The following is a 24,239-nucleotide window of genomic DNA, read 5'->3' as shown; positions in this document are numbered from 1 at the left end:
CTCCTTTTAATTGGTTGTGGTTTTGTGATTTGTATCATTAAAAAACCTTCCGAAAGTTGGTTCTGTTTTTTGAGATAACTTTCATTTGAAGTCATTTGCATTTCAGATTTCTGCAGCATCGTGTGAAAACATGCGAGCAGAGATGTTAACCAGAGTGTTTCTCACAACTTTGGCTTTGCTCAGAGGAAGACGTGTCGGTTAATGTATTTGCTGGCACATTTTGATCCTGTTTCTGTTTCCTTATCTTGTTGCAGGCGACCGTGTGAACGGCTCGGATGAGATGGAGAAGCTTTATATTCACCTAAAAGAGGCCAGCCTCTCCCCAATAGGAGATCGTAAACCATCTACCAAAAGGGAATTCCGAGCATCCTTCGTGAAACGCTGTAAAAACCACGCCGTCAACAATAAACTGCACCTCATCAGGACTCTCAACAGCACATTAAAGGTACATGTTCTGTTTCATAAGTCACACTTTGGATTTTATATCGCACCATTACAGTACGGCTAGTGTGTGGTCATTTGGAGAGCTATGTGCAATGATTTAAATTTCCCCATTTTCTTTAATCTCGTCTTTTCTGGCACAGTCAAAAGAGGCGGACCTACAGGCAATAGATCAGGTGCTGTCGGACCCGCGGCTTACCTCAAACAAGTTCAGAGTGTGGAAGGAGGCCAATGTGCCTTTGGTGCAGGAGATCTGTGACCGACAGGACCAGCAGGTGGCAACAGAGGCCACAATAGCCACTGCATCAGCCATTGCTGTTCCAGTGATTGAGACCAGTTTATAAAGACTCGTCAGGGCTGGACTCGGGAGGTCTTTACATGTTTTGGACACACACAGACACACACACACTGCTGTTTTCAATTGAGACTACTGTTCCGTATCAGCAGACGTTGAGTACTAATAGACAAGTAACTGGATCGATGAAGAAGAGTGTTTTTTAAGTTCCCAAATGGATATGATGCAGACATTATATGATTAGCAGATCACATTAAAATGTGTCTTAGTATTACTTCTACTGTTTAATTTGTCAGGTTAGCAAATTTGACAGATGATTGTTTTTATGTTGTAATTTCCGTGAACCCATTCATACATTGTTTTATTATCTGGAATGACGCAGTACGTTGTAATAATGGATACATTGTTCACTTTTTTTTTAAACACTTTTACTTTTTTACAGTATGTTTTATGCTTTTATTTCATCAGTAATGAACACATTTTAACTGTTAGTGTTCAGCCAATTATTGGTGCCATGCACCATCACTGCCTGTTACACATGTGTTATACAGCAACTATTCTCAATGATTGGTAAGTGCTGCTCGCCCTAGAAATAATGTCATCGTACTAGAAACTGAACACCGGGGCCTGCGCTAATTGAATAAATGTTGGTCATAATTTCAGATTTTAAAAGTCGACGTGTCAAATTATTGTTACTTAAAGCCAAGACATAAGAAATCCCCTCATTCCCATAGAAAAATGCTATGTAATGACTCATTTTGCATTCTACTTAACCAAAACAAACTATTTTTAGATGGATAATTCCAACATTTATGCATACATGCTTTATGCAACATTGACAGTGACATGCAACTTAATTTATATTTTATTGCAAATGTGAGAAAGACTTAATTACTAACCAATGCTATGTACAGTCTTCTTGGACTTAAGGCAGGGTGTAGTAGGATTAATTTGCATTTAAACACATGATGCATGGTGGATAATTCTCAGGAAAACATACCCTGTAATATATTCTTTAAGACAGACCACCTCGGGCCCTTACAAACAAGTCCAGCAGACTCGAGCCCTGTAGTTAAACATAAGAAGCACGTTATTCAGATACAAACATCAGACATTATGCATATCTTCCAATGAGCAACAGGTTTATGGAAGGCCAGCAGGGGCCTCTGACATGGTGACAACACCTACTGGTAGGGGCCCAACCAAGCTCCAGGCACAAAGATGTATTTTTTTTTTTCTGGATTATGTTTCATATGTTGTGCATGTTAAATATGAATTCAGTGTAAATAGTTGTACATTGATGTACTTTGATTCTGGTATGAAAGTTAGCGTGCTTGTTTGTATACAGGGTAATAAAGTGCTATTACAAAAATGAACATTTTCGTCTTTATCTAAACGTTCAATGTCGCCGTAGATGATTGTGCGTTAGTGTGCAGCAACCGCGGCTGCGATACAAAAACAAAAAGCAGAGGGGACGTTTGGGTATTACTTGTAGTGTCCCGAAAGTGACGCTAGGAGTCGTCGCTCTGTGCAGATTTCTTGCTGAGGTTATGCGCCATATTGGCAGTCTCCTCCATCTCACCAAGCGTCGAGCATGCATGTCTCTAACCGGTTATTGAGGAGATATCTGTAAATATTTACAGTCACCTGCGAGCGACACCATGGAGGCCGTGAAAGCCTTTAACAATGAGGTTTGTTTGAAACCAATTGCACAATTCGGAACACATTGAGAGTGGTAAAACGTTGTCTTGTTCACATTTTGCGGTAGCTGGTATGCTAACTTATAGCATCGAGCAGCAGAAAAGGAGGTGTAGCCTCACACAAGGCCGCTGTTTGTGCACAACAATACAGCGATAACGTGACGCTATTCAGCGGGTAATTAACGCTGACCGTACTGACTATAGCCGTGAAGATAATGTGTTTATCAACGCACATCGTGCTCGGTTGCCAGTATACGAGCAGATGTTTTCCACAGACTGTTTGGTTTTCCATTAGCTACAAGTTAGCAAAAACACGCCTCAGTTGCGAGATAACTTGGTGAGCTAACTAGCGTTGACTCAACGCTACATGGACGTGGGGGGGGGGAAAAACACCTCTCACTCGCTGCCAGACTATTATTGCCATGACCGAATACGTGTTAGCGCCCCGGTGTTAACGTGACCTCAAACTGAATATAACGTTAAACGACCGGGTGACCTGGTTAGTTAACAGCGAGTACAAATGGACGTCTAGCGCTTGCTAGCTCGCGTTAGGGTCACCATTAACTTTAGCCGTCCAGAGGGCTCACAGCTAGTGTTGTTAGCGCACATATTTGTCTGCATCGGCACTGAAGGCTGTCTGTGCTTTGGCTCAACGTTAGTCAGTGCACATGCTCGCCTCAACATCCACTCATAGTTATTTACAAGTCATGCCAATTGGATTCCTCAATTGAACGCAATTACGTCATTTTAATAGTACCAAAACAAATGCATCGGCTCATTATGAAACGTCCAAAATGATGTTGTTTTTTTTGCTTTAGACTACTGCTTATAATATAGCCTTGGGTGATCATTGACGTTATGTCTTCGTAGTAACGTGTTGTGACAACAATGTGTGTTTTCTGTTGTCATTCTTTCAGCTGTACTCATTGAATGAGTACAAGCCGCCCATCTCCAAGGCCAAGATGACCCAGATCACCAAGTCTGGAATCAAAGCTATAAAAGTAAGTATGTAGTGTTGAAGGATGAGGCAGGTAACGGGGAATAAAGAAATGCTCACGAAAGAGACATGCCCTAAAACTCTCTAATATCTTTACTTAACCATCCAGCTAGCATGATTTTATTTTTGTTTTTTTAATATTTAAAATTACTCTCAGGGGAAAGAGCAGCTCCACAACTGATCTCGAACATGTAGCGAGTTATTAAAGGTGTTTCTGTTTTTAGAGGGATAAATGTGAAGACTGTCAGCAATAAAAAGGAACAGATATTGACTTCTATTCCCAACATAGAACCTCTGTTTTCACCACAAACTGCACGATAGTATTTTACTTGATTAATAGGACACTGCCTTTCAAACGACGTCTAAATACTACTTTATTAAACGATGGCCTATTTGTGGTTGATGAATTACAAAAAACTAAACTCAAGCTAACCTGGAAACAAAGATGCAAATGTGGACTCTAAAGGACTGATTTCAATCATACAGCAACATTAAATTGTTATTATTATACCCTCATTGTACTTTTACAAGCTCCTTATGTTGGTGATTTGATCCATAACGCAACTCATCCACACAGTCTAGTGCAGTGTTTTTTACATCTTTATAACCATGTGAATACCTCTCGACAATATGTAGGAAATAATTATTACGTTTTCCGATAACAAACATTTAGATTAAGCATTCTTGTAAAACACTTGACGGGTTCGTATAAGTATTTTAACTCCTCATGACTCTATCCGTTCATAAATACCGTTGAATATGAGAACATTAGTTACAAATAGTACAAAGGATTCTGTTATTCTTCATATACGTCTTATGTTTCCTGTGTAGCCTTGAGGCTGAAGCTCGTATCACACCAGCGTGTAGTTGGTAGGTTCAAAACTAAGGCGGGCGGTGAGAAAGCATTTTTGGTTTGTGGAATGAATTGATTCCATATTAACTACAGAACACATGGTTTGGGACTAAATCGAGTGTGCTTAACAATCCGTATCATAAAGTCGCGTATGTTTGGGGTTTAGCAGTTTTGTGATTTGCGTTTTTTAATATATGAAAATAAGACGGCTAGACCAGGATATGGCAGTCTTTGCATAACACAGTGTTCTGTTCTGTGTAGATATTGGTTTTCAATTATATTAGTATAGTATCAAAATCAACTTGAGTGTATGTGGCCTTTTAGATCGGGTTTCTAAATACACCTAACAACGTGCAGGATTTTGTGTTATTTACGGCTCCGATCTCTCTGAAATGTCTGATCTTGCATATTCACATGCTGTTTGCAGGATCTAAAATTAGGCACTCGGGAGTCTGCTGATGCACAAGAAAAACACATTTATAAGCTATGCTTGTTCAAATAAAAATCTTAGAAAAATATGCAATAACAAAAAAGTGGATGATGCCAAAAAACAATTTGAAATTGCATTAAATTATGTAAAGAAAATAACCTAAATCCCCAAAACATAGTAATTTTATTTTATACTAAAGAAAATGAAAGTAACATTTTGCACTATGAGGACTGTCAACTAATATTCTATATTCTGATATATAATCGAATAGTAAAAAAAACAAAAAGCAGCGCTACCGTGGCTTTCTGCCATGACTCGCACAACGACCACTTTCATAAATGGAAAATCAAACGTAATGTTCGTTCAAGCTGAACAAGGAATAATTCACCAACAACTGTAACGTCGGCACCTGGTCCTAACGGCAAGCGTTACCTTATGTCACGTAAACAAAAGTTTGGGCCAATTCTGTCAGCCCCGGTATAAATTCTATTAGCTTAATGTGCAACACGAGGCCGCTTCCACAGCAGACGTGAGAAAAGCCCAGATGTTTCTGACAGCATAAATAGAACAGAGCCGTCATTAAAATCATTTTATTATGTATGTGATATATCAAACTTCAGTGCTTCCTTCTACTGTTTGAGTGAACAAATGGTTTTAAATGGAGGCTCTGTGTTATGTTAGAGCAGACTGGTTGGTGTCATACAGGTCCAAGTGAGCTACACAGACAGAAGAAGAATAGTGGGATTACTTGTGCGGTGGTAAAAATATTCTAAAGTCATCTTTAACTTTAAAATCTAAATTTTTTTTTTTGTTCTGACACACATGGATCACATGTTGAAGGTAGATTGTGATATTTTGATTCGTTGTCTAAAGTTCTTTGTAGTTAACGCAGCAACGTGAGACACAAACACACGGAGTCAGCAACTAAACACACCTCAACGCGTGAGCCGTAACCCGATCATTCGTAGGCACATAGAAACTTTTTATTGCACAATATTGTTTGTTAAGCAGGAACATATCTAGGGAGAGTTTAAAAGGGTAATCATATTTATTGTAATAGGCCCACATCATAAGAGCTTCCATACAGACCGTAAAGCCCTCTGAGGCAGATTTGTGATTTTGGGCTATACGAAATAAATAGAATTGAAAATAAATTGAATTAATTAATAATTATATTGCACTCGCCAGCAATAAAACATATCTTTGGGAAATCCTTCCCCCTTTTATTTAGTTTTATAAACGTGGTTTTTAAAACATTAAGATCAAGTTTTCCCTTTGAATCAGGATTTGTCTTTTATTTCGTTGTATTATTACTACCATAAATGTTATTATTACAACATGATCCTGACAGCACGAGTCCAGGACACCAGTGCTTAATGGCGTCTCTTCTGATGATGTGTGTCCTCATCCTGTCTGTACTGTCTTGTTTCTTGAGGATCTGCTGTGCTTCTGGTGTTGCTGTTGCCTCATGTTGCTTGAGAATAACTCCCGTTTCCCCTTCCCTCAGCAGCTCTCCCAGCTCCCCCAAAGCACTGACAGTCAAGCAGGAGGATGGGGTGGAGAGAGTTACAAAGAGATAAGAGAGTCCCTTACCAGCTTAGGTAGGAGTATGGGTTGTTTCACAAGGAAGATGGAAGACGACTTAAAAAAAAAAAAAAAAAAAAAAATCATTTAAAAGTGAATTTGCTCCCACACACCCAGAGAAGCCCTCTGGCTATCATGCGTTGGCTTTGTGCTCTTTGATTTTGTTTGACGTTGAAGGTGCAATCTTGTTCATTTTTCTCTTTTGTATTGTCTGACGACAGTGTTTGTGTCGTTGATGCACCTTTCTTTTTTGGTAGTTGAGTCATAACATGTTCCTGAGATGCTTCACACTGGATAATGATGGTGCTTGATCCATCATTAGTGGATGTGGTGGGTTTAAACTCAGGAGTTGCTTTGGTTATTTCTACGATTTCAACCTTTTAAGTGCTGCTTTAACACGAAACACACAGTTTTTGGCAATTCAGCATTCATCCTCGAGATCACATATACACCTTATTAATTTCACATGGTATCGGCCGTGCAGAATGTTTTGACAGTCGGTAGTGGTTCAAGAGTAAGCCAGTGTTGGCATCGCATTAATACGACAGCATTTATTAACATGGTAATTTCATTCCCTGAGGGCTGTCTGTGTCGCGGTGCATAAACTCTGAGTGTGTGTTTGGACAGAGTAGCAGGGATTCATGTCTGCTGCACACACACACACACACAGGGTGGCTGTGTGTGTGTGTGTGTTCCACATCGGCACACATGTGGAGAAAGCACCGTGTCAAAGCGGCTGATCCGGTTTTGGTGTTTAAGACACCGTTTCGAGTGCTGATTTTATCAACAAACAACATTTATTAATTCAAATGTAGCCTAATCCTGAAGTATGTTGAAGAACTGATTCACGTTCACTCACCTGAGTGATTTTCTTTCCTTTATCCACACGTTTCTTCCTTTTATGCTGTTATATCCAAAATGCTGTCACACATTACTTCTTGAAAGGTTTAGAGTCGTCATTATTTGGGATGGTCCTCAGGAAGAAGATGTTGCATATTTTAAAGTTAAATGTATCGATCTGGTGCACTTAAAGAGGGTTGTGCTCTTGAAACGATTTGGTGTAATGTCACTACATCCAAGTACATTTAAGCTACTCAAGCACTGTACTTGAGTACACCTTTGAGGTACTTGAGTATTTTCCATTTCATGTAACTTTACACTTTTACTCCACTCCATCTCAGTGGGGAATATTGTACTTTTGTACTTATTTGACGACATCAGTTAGTATTTAGGCTACTTTGCAGATTCAGATTCTTAATACGAAATATAAATCAACTAATAAACTATGATGTATTATTAAGTGGTATATAGTCTAATTATTAAGTATATAAAGTACTTAAAATTAACTCAACCTTTACCAGTAAAATGGAATTGATGAACATATTATTGCATCAATAATTCTAATATAATAATGATATAATAGTGATATAGGCCTACTGTAAGTATATTATTTTAAATGGGCCATTCTGCAGAACGAGTATACTTTTGGTATGTTAAGGATATTTTGATGCTAATACATTTCTTTGACATTTTGAAAGCAGGGCTTTTACTTCCGAGTATTTTCGCACTGTGCTCTACTAAAACCATTTAATCATAAACACATGGGTGGCCCACCTACTGAGAAGTGTAAAGAAATAGTTTTGGTTCATAATGAATCTCTTGCGGGTAAAATAGACTCGAGACAGTCGAGCGAATTAATGGGAAACAATTCTCTACAGTTTCACTTGCAGTTGTTTTGTCCATTTTGCACTAAAGTTCTTTATTTAATGAGAATATACTCGCTACTTTTCACTTCTGTTTAATACACACAGGAGTATGCGAAAATAGGCTGCACCATGTGCTTATATCATATAGACTATTTATTTATTCAATTACCAGAAAACATGCTATATCGTGATGTATGTCCAGATAGGAAATGGCCGTATTGCACAGCCGTACCTCGGGTGCAGTGCAGTGCTTTTCAGTCTCTTCTCTGTGTGTGTGCTGCTGGGTGTCCGGCCTAAATTGTTTGTATCGTCCCGTCTTTTCTGCAGTCCTCAGTCCAGACATCCTATTTGGATTTAAGGATTTATATTCGTGATTTACACTTGTTGCTTCCTGAGTAGTTTGTGGCATTTGTCAAATGCCACAATTCTCTACCGATTAAGATCCTCTCAGTGGAATTCATGACATATTCAGTCACTTTTGTGTGATGAAGATTCACCAAGTGTCAGAGTATGAGAGCTCATCGAGGATCAATCGTCTTTGTTTCATTATTTCTATAGATTGAAGGGACTCCTCTGCTTGATACTTGATGAATGGAGCACAGTGTGTCCATCAAACTCCATCTTTGTTAAATTTACAGTAAACATTATCCCCACGTTACTTGTAAGATCAGGCTTGTAGTACACCGGCTTGTAGTACACGATGAGGCTTGTAGTACCACCCTGGGATGGCAGCTATTCATTATTTTGGTATTCAAGTATTCTGCCAATTATTCCATCAATTTTAACTGAGTATTAATATGATAAGAAATGCATTTGAAGTTCTCTACTTGACATTCAGAGCATTACCACAGCAGCAAACTACTATTTGCAATGTTAAAATATAGTGGAGCAATGTGTACCTGAGCAGAGATGCTCTCAGTTTGACATGTTGATATACAGAAGAGGAAATCAGACTAATCTTTAAACACTGACGATGCTTTGTTGCTGAGACTCTTTAGCTTCTTTCCACTGGTTACATGATTTAGGAAGTACTGTACTTCAGTACAATTTTGATGTTACTTTCTACTCCACTACATTTCATGGGAATATATTGTTCTTTTTACTTCACTATGTTTCTTTATGAGTATGAAATACAAAGCATTGCTGTTCAGTAACTTAAACCACCCAACAGTATAAAACATAATACAATATCTCTGTTACTACCAGCTCCAACATTTAACTGCATCTCACGTGTTACTGCATCGTAATAATCTCATATTATTATAATAATAATAACAACTAAAGAGCCCATTTGGCTGCATAGTGAGTACTTTTACATTCTACTTTAAGAACATTTTCTTAATATACTTACATACTTTTACTTCAGTATTTTTTACATTTAGGCTCGCTAGTGAATAACATTATACTATTAGTATTAGAGCAGTGTAGTAAAGTACAATTAGATGCATAGTTGGTAGACTGTCACGTGCACTCTTTGCGTGTGTATAGTCTTCAACAAGCTGCTAGCCTAACAGCTGGGAGCACAACAACAGCCATGTTTGTTGTTTCGTGAAGATGAATTGGGGGAGTGGCTCTGGAGGGAGGCCTGAAAGGCTGACGGTGTTGCCGACTTGGCGACTTTTGCTAGATTTAGCTTCTTTAGGAGCTCGTGCTGCGAGCTACTTTCATTGGAGAAGAGTTAGAAATGCTGGGCTGAGTGTTTTTAGTTGGATCATTGTGTTTTTATATCTAACTCAAGATTACCAATCCTACCTTTAAAGCCAACAGTACTGTAACCAACAAGAGCCTTTTGTATAGACGGACGTATTCTCACAGAAGACATGAAATAGTCTTACTGGTGGTGTAGTTGTTGAGACCACAACAAGCTTTGGCTCTCAACTTAACTTGAGAATGAAGTCATGACACAATGGAATGTATATAAACTGCATACTGTCATGCTGGCAGAACTTCAAACTGGTGTCACTGGTATCAAAGTCACCTGTGTAGTCCTGAAACACGCTCGTTCTCCTGTCGTTGGTCCACTCGGCACCTGTAGATGCAAAGTTTATTTTACTTCTACCAACTAGTTATGCAGAGGGGCTTTTGCCAGTTTCTTTAAACCTAATGTCAGTTGTAAAATCCCAAGTAGTTTAAACTAAAAGTAGTGCCTTGGGTTAACATAAAATATAATAAGATCCATTCACAATGAGGCCCAATCTTGAGAATAGGGAGAATCACACTTTTTTGGTTGAGGCCTGAAATGATGTAATCTGGCCTTCTGTTACCTGTGCTGTGTCTAGTTCATGCTATTCTTTGGTCACTTAAATGTAACTAACCAGAGTTTGCATCAGGTAGTCCATGTGTCTGTCTGTCTGATGGTGAAAACTTTGCTGAATATGTTGTTTTTCATAATAATTTGTTGAATATACTTAGAAATGAGGCAGAGTTAATATCACAAAGTTGTACTAACCTTTGCACACTTGATCAGAGGCTACAGTATACTAGATTAGTTTACAGTGGGTTTAAAGTCATCGGATTTTATTTCAAAAATGATTCTGAATGCATCTCAGTTCCTGATTTCCATTAATTTACTCTATGACCACGTTTACAATTACATCATTAGTATCTCATCAAACTTTGTGATGTGTATTCATCTCAATGCAAATTCAGCTCCTCAGCTCGAGAGGAGTTTGTCTTTTTCTGACCTAATTCACTATTTTTGGAACCTTAACTTTAAGTCTGTGCAGCGATCATCCTCATAAAGTCCTGAACTCCTCCAACTTTGCACACGTTCCCAAATCAGCAGTCACCGATTTTCTCATATCATCTACATTGTGACTCCTAAGTGTGAAGAAATGATCATTATTTTCGAGGTCTGCACAGAATAGTTTGACGCTTCATTCATAACGTTGACATTCAAATTTCTTAATCATCCGTCAAATGCTGCCCAGCTTCTTCTTTTCTTTTCTTCATGTCTATTAATGTTCCGTTCTTTTTAAAGCCGGTATTTCTGAACATTGGAAGATAAAGGTTAGGCCACGTTAATCCCTGTTTTTCTGCAGTGGCACACCGGTAGAATCATAAGCACGGCTGCTCAAACTTCACCCGGTTCCTCGGCTCTTGTGTTTAGTCTCTCCGCTCACGTGCTGAGTGGAGCCGAGGGGAGACTGGTGAAGATAAGCAGGCTCGTAGTGAGTCGTATTAAACTAGGCTGTTTGTAGAGTTGTGTTCCAGTGGTGGCTGTGTGCGAGTGTTGTACGGTTCAAAATGTATCAAGAGATATATGCAGTCATTTCCAAAAATTCATAAATCTTTGTTTTCTCACGAAATATTCTACTGAAATCCATGAAAGAATAACCCATTAATCGAATATAATCAGACAAATCACTTCATTCAAATTCAAGATAAAAACATGACCACAGCCGAAGCTTCATTCGAAAACCTCAAAAGAAGCTTTGAATGCATTTTAAAATGTTCATTTCTTATTGATTCTATGTTGTATTTTTATGAAAATGCCCTCTTTCAATAACGGCCCTTTCATAATGACATGCTGCCCAATATTTCATGTCTCGTTTCAATTCCTGATCTATGCTTTTTGTGAGAGTGGTGTCGTCACCAGTGGGCTTTGAGTATATAATGCTGTTGTTGGTCCTGTGGGTTAGCAGCTGTTTGGTTAATTCAGAGTCATCCCAGCAGTGTTTTACTTCTAAAGATGTTCCGTTAAAGAGACACAACTCTTTAAAGTGAACAAAGGATGCTCCTCCTCTGTTCTTCAGTCTTTACACAAGACTGGGTTGGCCTTTCAAATCACGTTCAGCCCCAAAATCATGTGATTTGCATGTTTTAATGAACACATTTCAAATCCCTGTTTTCATCGTAAAGCTCTCATGTTTAGCCTGTAAATATTGGCCGGTGTTGAATATGTTCTCAGTGGCTTACTTTGGACTCCTGATGTGTTTAATGGGTTCACGTTCTACTTATTTAAGGCTGATGTTGCTGATGATCACTGAGTTGTTGGTCTCAGATCTGTTCGGTGACGTCATGTCAGGCTTTAACGAGGCTGCTGCTTATTAGAACGTTGACTGGTGCATCTGACACGTTTAATCCCGATATTATACTGTCAATAGTGTTCGGTTACTGCACGCCTCACTCAGGACACACAGCTGGCTCTGAGGTAAATGGAGCAGCGATTGAGAGGCTTTTATTGACTTTCATAAGCATGCTTTTTCCTTTCGAGCTCATCTGTTTTCCTCGAGTGTGCGCAGTTGAAAGCTTGTTGTTTTTGAATTGCTTCAGCTACAGAGTGTTAACATGGACATTTACTTTAAGCATTAATTGGAGAAATGATGAACACGTTTCCATAAAGACCTTTTTGTTTTTGTTTTTGAGAAATCTATGCACAGTTAGTGAAACGCCAACAGTTTTACATTTGTAATGCGTTCGCAACAGCATCACATCACAGCACCGCCTCTTAACGAGAGACAACTCTGATTGTGGCAGCAGCAGCGCACCACTCTGATTCTCTGCTTCTAGTTCCTGTCCGTTAGTCTGTGACTCTTGTGCTTTATCTACTGAAATGATCATATCGTCTACTCTATGTGGTCCCCGTGATACAGAACCATGAGCTCTGGCCACCCAGTCTCCTGTCCTTTGACTCCATCTGCTGGCTGATTGTAGAACTTGAGCTGTTGATTGGACGTTGCCTCACCAGGACATCCATTAGTTTGGCTAAAGAGACATTGATTTATCTGTTCAAAACCAAGTCGGCACACTATGTCAGTTTTTACTGCAATATGAAGAAGGTAAACATGTAATACTTCAGTTTTTATTATTATTATGAATATATAAAGCTTCAGCAGAGATTTTTCTCACCCACCATTGAGGATTCAATGTCAGTATTTTCATACATCCACCATTTTGATCGTAGAAAGGGTTGAGTAAGTCCTCTTGCGTTTTTTTTTTCGGTGCCCAAGTGTTTATTTTTAACTCGACACCTAAAATGGAAGCTTTTTTTATTTTCTTTATTTCCACGGAGAGAATCCGTTTGATCTGAAATATTTGCATGACCGTGTTGTGGAAAGCGTAGTGACTTGCACCGCTCCGTACATAATTGGAGTGCCAGCTTTTAACTGTGGATTAATATTTACAAATTAGCATGCTTCTTAACCTTTTAACAAGTGGATTACAGATATGGCATTTTAGCGTGATTTCAAAAGCAAAACTACAAAGGAATTCATCTTTTTATTATGAAATCTTTTCATGTAGCAATCTTACTATTGAGCTGTATAAAGCCATGTCTATGAGCTATTTATGCAAATCAACACATATGCACGTTAGCGCTGGTGTGTGTGTGTGTCATCTGGGGCTTTTGTACAGTCCTGCCTCTACCCGTTAGTCATCCATAACATGAGATCAGTTTGCACTCTGATAACACTATTAATGGTTATAATCAGTTCTGTCTTGGTGACATCAGAAGCATTGAACTGGGCTTAAACTTCTGTTGGTCACTGGAAGTTGATTTCCCCTTGTGGGTCCTGTTGCTGCAGGATGGCAGTCGCCAAAACCGTCCAACCAAAGAGTTTCCTGTGAGTGTGTGTGTAGCTTCATGTTTAATCCTCTCGGTTTGTTTGTTGCATTGTTAGTTCTTTTAAAGTTCCTGTTCACACTGACTTTATATATGTATCATTTTTGGATTAGTAACTAGACGGCCATAGAGGTATGGAGATCACCTACTGATGAAGACTGGCTGTGATTGTCATGTGATTGTCTGAAAAATTCCACACAATGACTAATGCATATATGTTCAGGACCAAAATGGGTAATATCACAATATTTGAGGTGCTGCAAAAATATTTTTCTCAATAATTCCATCCAATGACTGATGTATATGTAATCAAGGCATCGTTGACTTAATAATTGTTAATAGTTGTTTAAAAAATGTAATAATAACAATAAATAACCACAAAGAAATAAGAATAAAATTGAAAATTGTTTGTTTTTTGTTCAAAAAAATCTAAGAAAACACTTTGAATCTGTAGACTACTGCCTAATAGTCTAATTATTGCCATTTGATGACAATTGCTCATATACTGTAAGCCTAAATAAGTATATTTATTATTTTGAACAAAGGTTAAATGTTATTTCACAAGTTTCAAAAAGTGCCCCCAATGTTTTTTAAATGCCCCTGGATTTCAGTCAGTGGGGGCAAAAAAATGCCCCCAAAAAAATATGTCAATTTCCTACCCTGCACTCAGTATGAAGGCAAATTACTGTCAAAAGCCGCGCGCGTATTTTACTTTGACGAGCGCTTTTACATCACTTTGCGAGCGAAAGTCACTCGCGAAACTTTAACCTGCTCGCTTGCTATTATTAACTGTTTGCCCAACTTGAATCACTGACAAGTAATTAGTGGATGAAAAAGTATTCAGATCCTTCACTGCAGTAAACGTACTAATACCATACTGATGAAACAATCCACGACGAGTAAAATACCTGCATTCAAAACCTTAGTCAAGTATGTTATAATCAGCAAGATGTACTTTAAGTGCAGAAAGTAAAAGTACCCGTGCAGTAAAATGTACATTATTTGCACCTGACCTAGTAGTGCATCTCCCACTAGCGTCTGTGTCAGAGTGATATCCGGTCTATCCAAAGATGAGGATTGTAACCAATTAGATGTAGAGATACAATGGAGACTGGGTCCAGAGGGAATTTTGCTCGCGCGAGAGGGAATTTTAGGCCATAAATATGAGAGGAAACCAGTCTGCCTTCAACTACAATTTTTGGTTGTTCTATAATGTGAGCCGGAGCCAAACTGTCATAAACAATGGATGCTTTGAACGGGCACAGCCAGTATCTGGAGAGCTAGCAGCCGTCTCCTCACCTCCTGCTGCCAGGCTTACCTCTATGTTGTTAAAGAGTATTTGATTAAAGAGGGCACTGACTGACTCGAGGACCTTTCTTACTTGTGTACATAACCACATGTGGGTGAGGAATATTTGTTAAATAACTGGCAACAATGAGCAGAACACGCCTCACTTAGCCGACTGCTTTTCTTATGCGACTGGCTCCTGGAACACTTGAGAAATGTCCTGTTTGTAGTTTTTTTTCTGTTCTGAATATTTGTCTGGAAGCTGCTCCTGCTGTCTATTCTATACGTGTAGAAGAACATCTTCTATACTACTTCTTACCCATTACAAAAGACAGATTTTGTTTCTTACTTGAACGGTTATTCTTTGCATCTTTCTGTCACACATCCACAACATTGATGATATGACCGTTCCAAGTCTAAACGAGGAGAAACGGCTTGGAAGACACAATGATATTACAGCTCATTTTACATACACCTGAAGTTCACTCACAACGTTCCCTCTCCTCTGCTTCTCTTTCAGTTCTACAAGCATGTCGTCCAGAGCGTGGAGAAGTTCATTCTAAAGGTGAGCTCTACTTTAAACCAGGATCGTCTGTAAATACAAAACATGAAACTTAACTTTGAGAGTTAAAACACACTCGATGTACAAACCTTTTCAGGACATTTGGACAATTCATTAAGTGTGATGATTTGGTGGATTCATATATTCAGTGTGAGTGCATTGTTCAGAGTCAGTTTCACACATTCCTTGTGATCTACTTGAAGTGTAGCGCTGTAAATAGGTAGATTCATCACTTCAGTAACGCATAGAAGGCCCCACACAGTAAATTCATTGTTTCACCGTTATTAAAGTATCCTAACAGCAGCTGTCCGTTTCTGTATCCGCAGTGCAAACCAGAGTACAAGGTCCCCGGGCTGTACGTCGTCGACTCCATCGTCAGGCAGTCGCGGCACCAGTTTGGCACGGAGAAGGATGTCTTTGCCCCGCGCTTCAGCAAGAACATCATCGCAACGTTCCAGCAGCTCTACCGCTGCCCTTCAGATGATAAGGTCAGACCCTTTTTCTTTAAATATGTTCTCTATGTTCCTCTCTGGCTTCTGAGGCGTGTCCTGCTCTCATTGGAGATGATACTAGACCCCTTTGATACATGCCACAGTTTTACAGAAACCAGTGCTTTGAGCAATAAATGAGTGACTGGCAACGGCCTCACTCTATTTCATTATTGCCACCAGAGACTTGTGTTGGCAGATACATTTTGTTTTTAGGTAAAATGCACTAATAGCTGAATCCAGAGTTATTTTCCTTCCTCTGTTCATGCGATGGACTGAGGCTGGGAGGCGGGGTTAAAGGAAACACGAGTGCGCTTGCTCTATAGGCCCCATGGATGCGGAAGATTCGCAGAAGTCAAACTTTTTTAGCTTCACTGAGCAACTTTGTATCCAGTTCTCTTCATACATTGTTTATGTGTAGTGATTTCGCCGTTATGTCAACGCTGCCTTTTCCATCTTTTATCTCTCTGTTTTCAGAGTAAGATAGTGCGAGTCCTGAACCTGTGGCAAAAGAACGCCGTCTTCAAGAGTGACATCATCCAGCCTCTGTTGGACATGGCGGCGGGGATCCCCCCTCCCAGCATCACACCTGTCATGTCCAGCAGTGCTGCTCCAGTCAATAACGCCACACCTGGTCAGTCAAAAGGGCACACACAACCATACACTGATGATGTAATCAGACAGCTTGTTTGACACAACTCTGTGTCCAGGTACCCCGGCTACCCCCGCTACCCCAGCTAACATAGTCCAGGGTCTGCCGGATTGGGCTTCCCAGATTACCAACACAGACACTGTGGCTGCCGTTGCACAGATCCTACAGAGTCCCCAGGGACAACAGGTCAGTGAGCATGCAAACCCATCATCTAGCCTACATATAGCCTCTGCAGTTTGTGTAGCTGTTGGTGTTCTAAACGTGTCAAATACTCCGTGTGATCACCTGTTGTAGCTGCAGCAGCTGGTGCAGAGTCTACAGATGCAGCAGCAGAAGCCCCAGCCGTCCCTGCTGCAGGCCTTGGACGCTGGCCTGGTGGTACAGTTGCAAGCTCTGACGGCTCAACTCACCGCCGCCGCTACTGCCAACAGCCTCAACCCCCTGGAGCAGAGGGTGTCCTCTTTTAATAAGGTAACGCCGCAGTCGGCAAGTAAAAGTTTCTTATTCCCCGTGTGTCAACTGCTGCCTCTTCATGTGATTATGTTGTGTGTGTTCCTTGCAGAAGCTTCTGGGTCCGTTTGATTTTGGGAATGATTCTGAACGCGGTGAAGAGTCTAAAAAGGACTCCTCGTCATCTCAGTTGTAAGTTTCAGTGTGTTTTCTGATAAGGGTATTATTTCTCTTAATAATGACCTTCATTGATCTAATTGAGCTGTTGACCACTTCCAGGCCAATGGTGTCAGAGCCCATCAACAGCTCCCTCTTCCATCAGCTGGCGGAGCAGCTACAGCAGCAGAACCTGGAACAGTTTCAGAAGCAGCTTTTAGAGCACCAGCAGAAGGTACACACACACACACACACACACACAGATCATTGTTTCCCAAACAAAGTTTTTTCAGGAACTTTACAGGGTTTAACAGATACATGTTTTTCTCACCCAAGTTGCACTGTATTACTGTACCGGATAGTAAATACCCTGAAATGCTTCACAAAGGAAATAATGTTTCTGGTGTGCAAATAGATGACATAAATATCTGCAGTGAGATCAACTCCTATAACGTTGCCGGCACATTCAGTAGGCTTAAACTTGAGCAGAAGGGCCGGCACTAATACAGCCACTGACATATATGTAATAACTTCTCATCCCCACTACAATACCTTAAGACTTGCAAGGGTTCTGCTCCTCAAAAATGTAAAAATGAAATAGTTGTGATTATGGATATGTCTGGTTTTGCTTGTTTAGATGCCTTGTTAATAAATGACACATGATGGGTATACTGCTTTTTATTCCTCCCAGGCAATGAGCATAGAAGGGCAGGACTCAATCTTCGGCCACGAAAACTCAGTTGCATCTGCTCAGAGCAGCAGCCAGCCACAGCTTCCTGAGCCAGATAACAAGCTGGATGACACCATAGATAACCAACAGCAGGTACGCCTTGCCAGTGGGCCATTACCAAAGCTTGGAAATCATATTTATTGATACCGTGGTATCTTAGAATATTTACAGCAGTTTTATATTACCGTGTATGTAATGACCCTGTCTGTTTTTTAGGACATGGATCTGGACGAGGGCCCAGATGGTATGGAGGAGGAGATCTTTGAGGCAGAAGACAAGAAGATCGCAAGCACACGTTCCCGAACACGCTCACGGTCGCGCTCTAGGTCAGTTCCACTTATTTCTTCTTTTAAAAATGTGCTTGTAGTATCGCTGAATTGTCTGTTGGTTAAGTTGAATAAGCTATGATCTTTCAACCTCTTTAGAAACCTGCTCCTTCTTGCCCTGAAAGACAGATGCAAATGCGACAGGCCTGTGGATGTGATAACATGAAAGGTTTTGGGTGTTTTCCTCTCTGTAGGTCTCCAAAGAGGAGACGGTCCAGGTCCCGCTCCGGCTCACGGAAACGTAAACACCGCAAGCGGTCCCGCTCACGCTCCAGAGACCGCAAGAGGAAGTCGTCGCGGTCTTACTCGAGTGAGAGACGCGCCCGAGAGCGAGAGAAGGAGCGGCAGAAGAAAGGACTGCCTCCCATACGATCCAAGACTCTAAGTGGTAAGTTAGAAGTTACTGAGACTGTTACTGCATCAGAAATATGTTCATAGTGGTTTGCTGTCGGTGATTTTTCTGACGAGTATAAATGTTTCCCCCTCTCGCCTGTGCCTAGTGTGCAGCACGACTCTGTGGGTCGGCCAGGTGGACAAAAAGGCCACTCAGCAAGACCTCACCAACTTATTTGAAGAGTTTGGCCAGATTGAGTCAATCAATGTAAGGATGATATCGTCATATGAACTTAAATTTGTCATTACCATATAGTTACATTAAACTGCTTCTCTGCAATATTTCATCATCATTCGTCATTCCTCAATGCTAGACATTTGCACCCTCTCCTTTTTAAACATGTTCACATTGCTGTGTGTGTGTGTGTGTGTGCTCGCATGTTCCTTCAGATGATCCCTCCCAGAGGCTGTGCCTACATCTGTATGGTCCACAGACAGGATGCGTACCGCTCCCGCCTAAAGCTCAGCACTGGCTCCTTCAAGATTGGCTCCAAAATCATAAAGGTAAACATCACCTTTTTATATTTTAATTGGTTGTATTCTCATTATCCTTGCAATTTCTTCTGCTGTAGTTTTCCCATCAGCCCCCCTACAGGGGGAACGTCAGAGACAGTTTATTTCTCCAGGCACATGGATCCTTTATAAAAATGCTGTTTCCTGACCTTCTCGTGTGTGTGTGTGTGTGTGTGTCTGATCCAGATTGCATGGGCTCTGAACAAGGGGGTAAAGCAGGAGTACAAGCAGTTTTGGGACGTAGACTTGGGCGTCACCTACATACCATGGGAGAAGGTGAAGCTGGACGACCTGGACGACTTTGCCGAGGGAGGAATCATTGACCAGGAGACCGTTAATGATGGTGAACAGAAATCCATTAACTTATTAACTTATTTCAGACAAACACTATGTCTGTTGACTCGCTAGCAGTGCTTGTGCAGATATAAGTAGGACATGCAGGTTTGTACACGCATGAAGAAAGCATGACAAAGATTGTAAAAAGAAGAAGACTTTTTTTTTTTTGAGTTGCAAAGTTTACAGCTAAACTCCCTAAATCCAAACAAAGAATTGGATGATGGTTGATAGCTTTGTTTGTTTGTTTCTGCAGAGTGGGAAGCAACCAAGAATGCTGAGCCAGCTAAGGAAGTTACAAGTCAGCCATTAATAGCTGAGCCTCCAGCAGCATCTAACGCCCAGCCTGAGACCTACAGCCAGCAGGTCACCATGATGCCTGTACAGGTACCGTCTCAGTCTGCACAGTACACTGTCTTGATTTTCTTGTTTGTAAATAGAGCAGAACAGTGTCAACAGATTTGAACCCCGCTCTACGTCGAAAGTGCTTTATTTTTCTATTTTGCAATAAGCAGGACTATCTTGATCTAGACATCCAGAGAGCAGTTGTTGACTTTGATGACCATGATCGTATCTGTCTCATCCAGCTCCCAGTGGTCCAGGCTGTTCCCAGTGCAGTAGGTTTGGTGCCTCCTTCCTTCCCCGTCACCATGGGCATACCCCCACCAGGCTACGGGCCGCCGCCACCCTTCATACGGGCCGGCTTCAACGCCTCACAGCCTCCGCCAGGTAAATGACGCTCATATGCAGAATCGCATGAATAATGAATCTGACCTACAGAACGCTGACACGTTTTCTACTGTGTAGGTTTCATGCAGGCAGCACAGACGGCAGCTATGGTCTCAGCAGCCAATTGTGAGTTTTTATGACATGCTACCCTGATGACTAAAACACGCATATAGTTTTGAAAACGTGTCCTTTCAACGCTTTTTGATTGATATTCTTTTGGCTTGGATTCACTTTGTGGTTTTCTCCTGTACCCACCTGTAGCGCTAGTGCAGCCTTCAGTGGCAACCAGCCAAGAGGGCGTCAAGGAGTCACCATTCGGTGTGATGATTCCTCCGACCGGCACTCTCCCTGGCGGCTTCATGGCCGGTGTGTTCAACCCAGTGGGAGTCCACACTCAGCAGGCCACCAATGACAAAACATCACAGTCTGCAGATGGTATGGATGCTGCGGCAGAGCTAACACTGCAAGGTGAGACAAAGCCAACATGTCCCTGCATGAAAGAGACTTTGTTTTTAGAGTGTTTGTATTTGGGTTTATAAAGGTTATTTGTGTTAAGCTGATTTTAACATGTATTTCTTTCACTGTGTTTTGTCCCCCAGGCATGCAGAATGCAGTCCGCAGTGGGATGGGTCTCCTTGGAATGCACCCCACAGCATCGCTCACCCACCAGCTGCATCAGTCTGGTCTGACTGGTCAGAGGATGCCTGGCCTGCTGCCCCTGGACGTGCGACCTAACCTCCTCCAACCTGGGGCTGCCATCCGCTTCCCTCTACTCATGCAGCAGGGCGTCCAGCAGGCCGCTGGCCTCCTTGAGAGTTCCCTCCAGGCTCAGGCCCGTGCCCGGGGTCCCTTCTCTCAGTTGGACCCCTTCAACAGGGCTCCCAACCTGAACAATGAAAATGTGTCCAAGACAGAAGACGAGTCTTCCTCTGGAGCCGACGAGGGCAAAGATCAGGACTACCGCTTCCCTCCAATGGAAAAGCTGAGCACAGGCCTGCTGAGGACCCCTCCGCCAGAGCAGAGGGAGCCTCATGGAGGTGGCGGCGGAGCAGCAGCAGCAGCAGCAGGAGGTGGTGGAGGAGGCGGCAGGCCTCCCCTGCTCCAGACCCCAGGGACTCAGCCAGGCAGAACTAGCCTAGTGGGACGTCTGCAAGCTCTTGCAGGCTTCACTCCTGATAACCGCTGGAACCAAACCAGAGGGGACTTTGACGAACGAGATGGCATGCGAGGAGGCCTACAGGCCCCTGGTGGTCCAAAAGGGTTCCAGGAAGAGCGGCCCACACCCGGGCAGAACTTCCCCAACCGCTTTGAAAGCCGCCCTGGGACAGCAGCAGGAGGAGCAGCAGCAGCTGGAGTTTCGGGCAATGCTGGGGCTGTTGGGGGGTCACAGGCCTGGAACCGCAGTGGTGGTGGTGCCGCCGCAGCACCTTTTGACAGCGAACTACATCAAGACCTAGACGATCGAAGACGCCCGTGGGACAGGCAAAGAGACAGAGATGAAAGAGATTTTGACTTCAGGAGGGAGATGAACGGCAACCGCCACAGCAGAGAGAGAGAGCGAGATCGGGACCGCGAAAGAGATAGAGACCGGGAGCGAGGCAGAGACCGCCCCAGAGAGCATGAGCGCGACCGAGACCGCGACAAAGAGAGAGACCGCGAGAGAGAGCGTGAACGCGGGGGCTGGACACCACTTCTCCCTCTGCCTACACCTCTGCTTCCGACTCCAACTCTCAATCCCAACCTGACCCTGAATCAAGGCAAACTGCTCGCGCCACTCAAACTGAACCCCCAGATTCTGCCACGGTTCCAGTCCCCACTCTTGCCCCAAGCTCAGGGGAAACCATCCCTCTTGGGTCTGAATCAGCCGCCGCCTCAAGTTCAGACTAAGTCTCCAACTCCATCCCAGAGCCAAGCAGCTGTGCCTGAGCACCAGTCAGAACCCCCGGCTCCGTCTGAGACATGTAGGGCACAGTCACCACCCTTAGCCCAATCACCTGAGCAGTCACCTGACAAAGGGCAAAGCCCGTTGACTGAGGCACCCAACCAGGCCGAGTCATCGCCACAGCCTGAGACCCCCCCACAAATAGAATCGCCATCCCAGCCCAAGACTCAGTCCCCGGCCAATTCCCCGGCCCAGTCCCTGTCCCCATCCAAAACCACTGCTTCTCCAGACACTGAGACCCCAAGCCAAGCCTCGCCGCTGGTTGAGGCCTCATCCCAAGACTCACCCGTGGCCTTCACACAAGCTGCCAGCCCCCCAGAAGAGACTCACTCTCTGGAGGAGCAGGAAAGCCCGAGGAAGGATGAGGAGGAGTCACAAGAGAGAGCGTCCTCACCCCAACCCCAGTGGGTCAATGGAGCTGGGACGGACAATAACACTGTGGCTGAATCTACGCCCGAGACCTCTCCTGGGAGCTCTCCGGAGCCCACCGAAGAACCCTCTCCCAACTCCGTGCTCCCCGAAAGTGAACCGGAGCAGCTCGCCTCTCCTGAGGACGTAGACAATGAACAGAGTGAGCCCATGGAGGAAGCTGCGAGTCAGCCAGTGGTAGACACTGTCACAGACACTGAGGGGACATAATCATCACTCAGTAGGTAAAAGATCATTTTGTAAAGTTGTCTCTTCTTCTCTGTACTCATGTCAGCAAACCACCACACGGGACATGCCGAATACTGACTCACAATCAGTTATTGTCTTATAACCAATAACAAATGATTTTATCTCTCACAAATACCAGTGTACTTAAATAGAAAGCTTATTAGCTGAATTATTGATAGACAATTTTGTTTGTGTTTTTATTTACTTCTTTTTTTTTAAGTTGTAATGCCACCCCCACCCGTTTTTTAATTAATCTAAGCGTGGCGAATTTTACTCAATAGCCGACCAAAATGTTTCAATTGTACATGGGGGGGGGGGGGGGGGAAAGCGCTTTGACCTTCCTATGGAAGAGAGTAACACATCCTGGCTGGTCGACAATGGATTGAATACAGATGCACACAATACTTAAAAAAAAAAAAGGTAGTTTCTGGTCCAATTTCTGTCTCCTCTTCTTTTAAAATGCTGCTGCAAAGTTTTCAGTGAATGCTTTTGTGGTGTCCTGCTTTCTGTCTCTACGCAGAAATGAAATAGCCTGCATACAGTGAGACAACTACAGCTGCTTATAATTGGAAAAAATGAACATTTAAAAAAAAAAAAAATGAAAACATGACTATGTTGTATCCCCCTAAAATAAATGTCTGTAATTTGTTTCCAATTATGCAGTGAACACAAACACACAATTACATGCCAGGGGGCGGGAGAGACAGAGTGAAAGAACAGAGGGATATTCTCATGTCGGGTGCATTTTGTTTTAGTTTTAAATAAACATGCTTTGTCTGTTTTTAAAAAAAAAAACACATGCTTTAGGACTCTTTTCTGACCCAGGACCAGTGGAAACTAAGACTGCTTTACAGGCTCTCGTACACAGTGTGTGCTGTCACTTCAGTCGAAATTTGATGTTCTCGCAACTCAAGTTGCTGCTGTACCATCCATCCACAGAGCACTCTGTTGGATGCAACCGTGGGACTTGTAGTTTTTTAGTTTCTGGTGACTTCAGCCTGTATGTTTCCCCCTAAGCTTTTCGCTGGGTGACTGTTGAGGATGGGATTGTGCCTTTTTTTTGAATGGATTTAGTCGTTCATGACGCTACCCGAACACTACTGTGTGATGCACACACCAGACGTGTGCGTGCGACTCTGTTTTCAGACAGCTCTATGAACACAATGCTACCTGCACAGATTTTGACTGGCCTACAGTTTGAATGGTCGCTTTGGCGCTTTGTACAGCACTCACCTAGAGGAGAACACGTCTCTGTACTCCCATCGTTCTGTGCATGCAGGCCTGTAGCCATGTTTTAACCTTCCTGTGTCTCCTTTTGTCATTTCATACTTGTAGTGCTTTTCTGTTGAGACGTACTACTAGAAATCCATAGTCTGCTGTTCTCTCCAGACCAAAATGTCTACTACAGGAGTTGTGATGTTGAATAAAAGTTAAAGGTGCATCAGATTTTTT

At 42.3% G+C, this 24,239-nt stretch overlaps 2 protein-coding genes across 5 annotated transcripts in view; both read left to right on the top strand.

Moving 5' to 3' along the window:
- cnksr3 (cnksr family member 3) overlaps nt 1-2,112 on the top strand; it is a 43,978-nt gene extending 41,866 nt beyond the window's left edge. Inside the window, exons 24-25 of the mRNA XM_076108310.1 lie at nt 255-445; nt 585-2,112. Coding sequence (XP_075964425.1) covers nt 255-445; nt 585-785 — 392 coding nt within the window. The 3' untranslated portion in view covers nt 786-2,112. The remainder of the gene's footprint in view (nt 1-254; nt 446-584) is intronic.
- Nucleotides 2,113-2,288: 176 nt separating this feature from the next.
- Nucleotides 2,289-24,233, top strand: scaf8 (SR-related CTD-associated factor 8). 4 transcript variants are annotated; one of them, XM_076108382.1, is made up of 21 exons: nt 2,354-2,427; nt 3,354-3,437; nt 6,224-6,317; nt 15,377-15,421; nt 15,745-15,906; nt 16,384-16,540; nt 16,617-16,744; nt 16,853-17,029; nt 17,121-17,200; nt 17,288-17,399; nt 17,856-17,987; nt 18,111-18,220; nt 18,415-18,608; nt 18,721-18,821; nt 19,004-19,117; nt 19,313-19,469; nt 19,716-19,846; nt 20,047-20,188; nt 20,267-20,314; nt 20,450-20,656; nt 20,788-24,233. In XM_076108382.1, exons 6-21 carry the CDS (start codon nt 16,462-16,464, stop codon nt 22,767-22,769), a joined length of 3,894 nt encoding a protein of 1,297 aa, XP_075964497.1. In that variant the 5' UTR covers nt 2,354-2,427; nt 3,354-3,437; nt 6,224-6,317; nt 15,377-15,421; nt 15,745-15,906; nt 16,384-16,461; the 3' UTR covers nt 22,770-24,233. The 4 variants fall into 4 exon arrangements, with proteins under 4 accessions (XP_075964495.1, XP_075964497.1, XP_075964498.1 ...); XM_076108383.1 differs by having other exon boundaries at nt 2,357-2,427; nt 6,227-6,317; XM_076108380.1 differs by lacking the exon at nt 6,224-6,317 and having other exon boundaries at nt 2,289-2,427.
- Nucleotides 24,234-24,239: the final 6 nt, after the last annotated feature.

The sequence above is a fragment of the Anarhichas minor genome, unplaced genomic scaffold (genome assembly GCF_050575085.1).
Source record: "Anarhichas minor isolate MPS153535 unplaced genomic scaffold, ASM5057508v1 ptg000040l, whole genome shotgun sequence".
Lineage (NCBI taxonomy): Eukaryota > Metazoa > Chordata > Actinopteri > Perciformes > Anarhichadidae > Anarhichas > Anarhichas minor.
This window is presented reverse-complemented; position numbering and strand designations above follow the sequence as displayed.

Excerpts from the sequence above, each read along its gene's own strand:
- scaf8 (XM_076108380.1), top strand. The coding sequence starts at position 2,398 with ATGGAGGCCGTGAAAGCCTTTAACAATGAG. Across the intron at positions 16,541-16,616 it reads AGTCAATAACGCCACACCTG|GTACCCCGGCTACCCCCGCT; the intron begins GTCAGTCAAAAG and ends CTCTGTGTCCAG. Across the intron at positions 17,201-17,287 it reads GACTCCTCGTCATCTCAGTT|GCCAATGGTGTCAGAGCCCA; the intron begins GTAAGTTTCAGT and ends GACCACTTCCAG.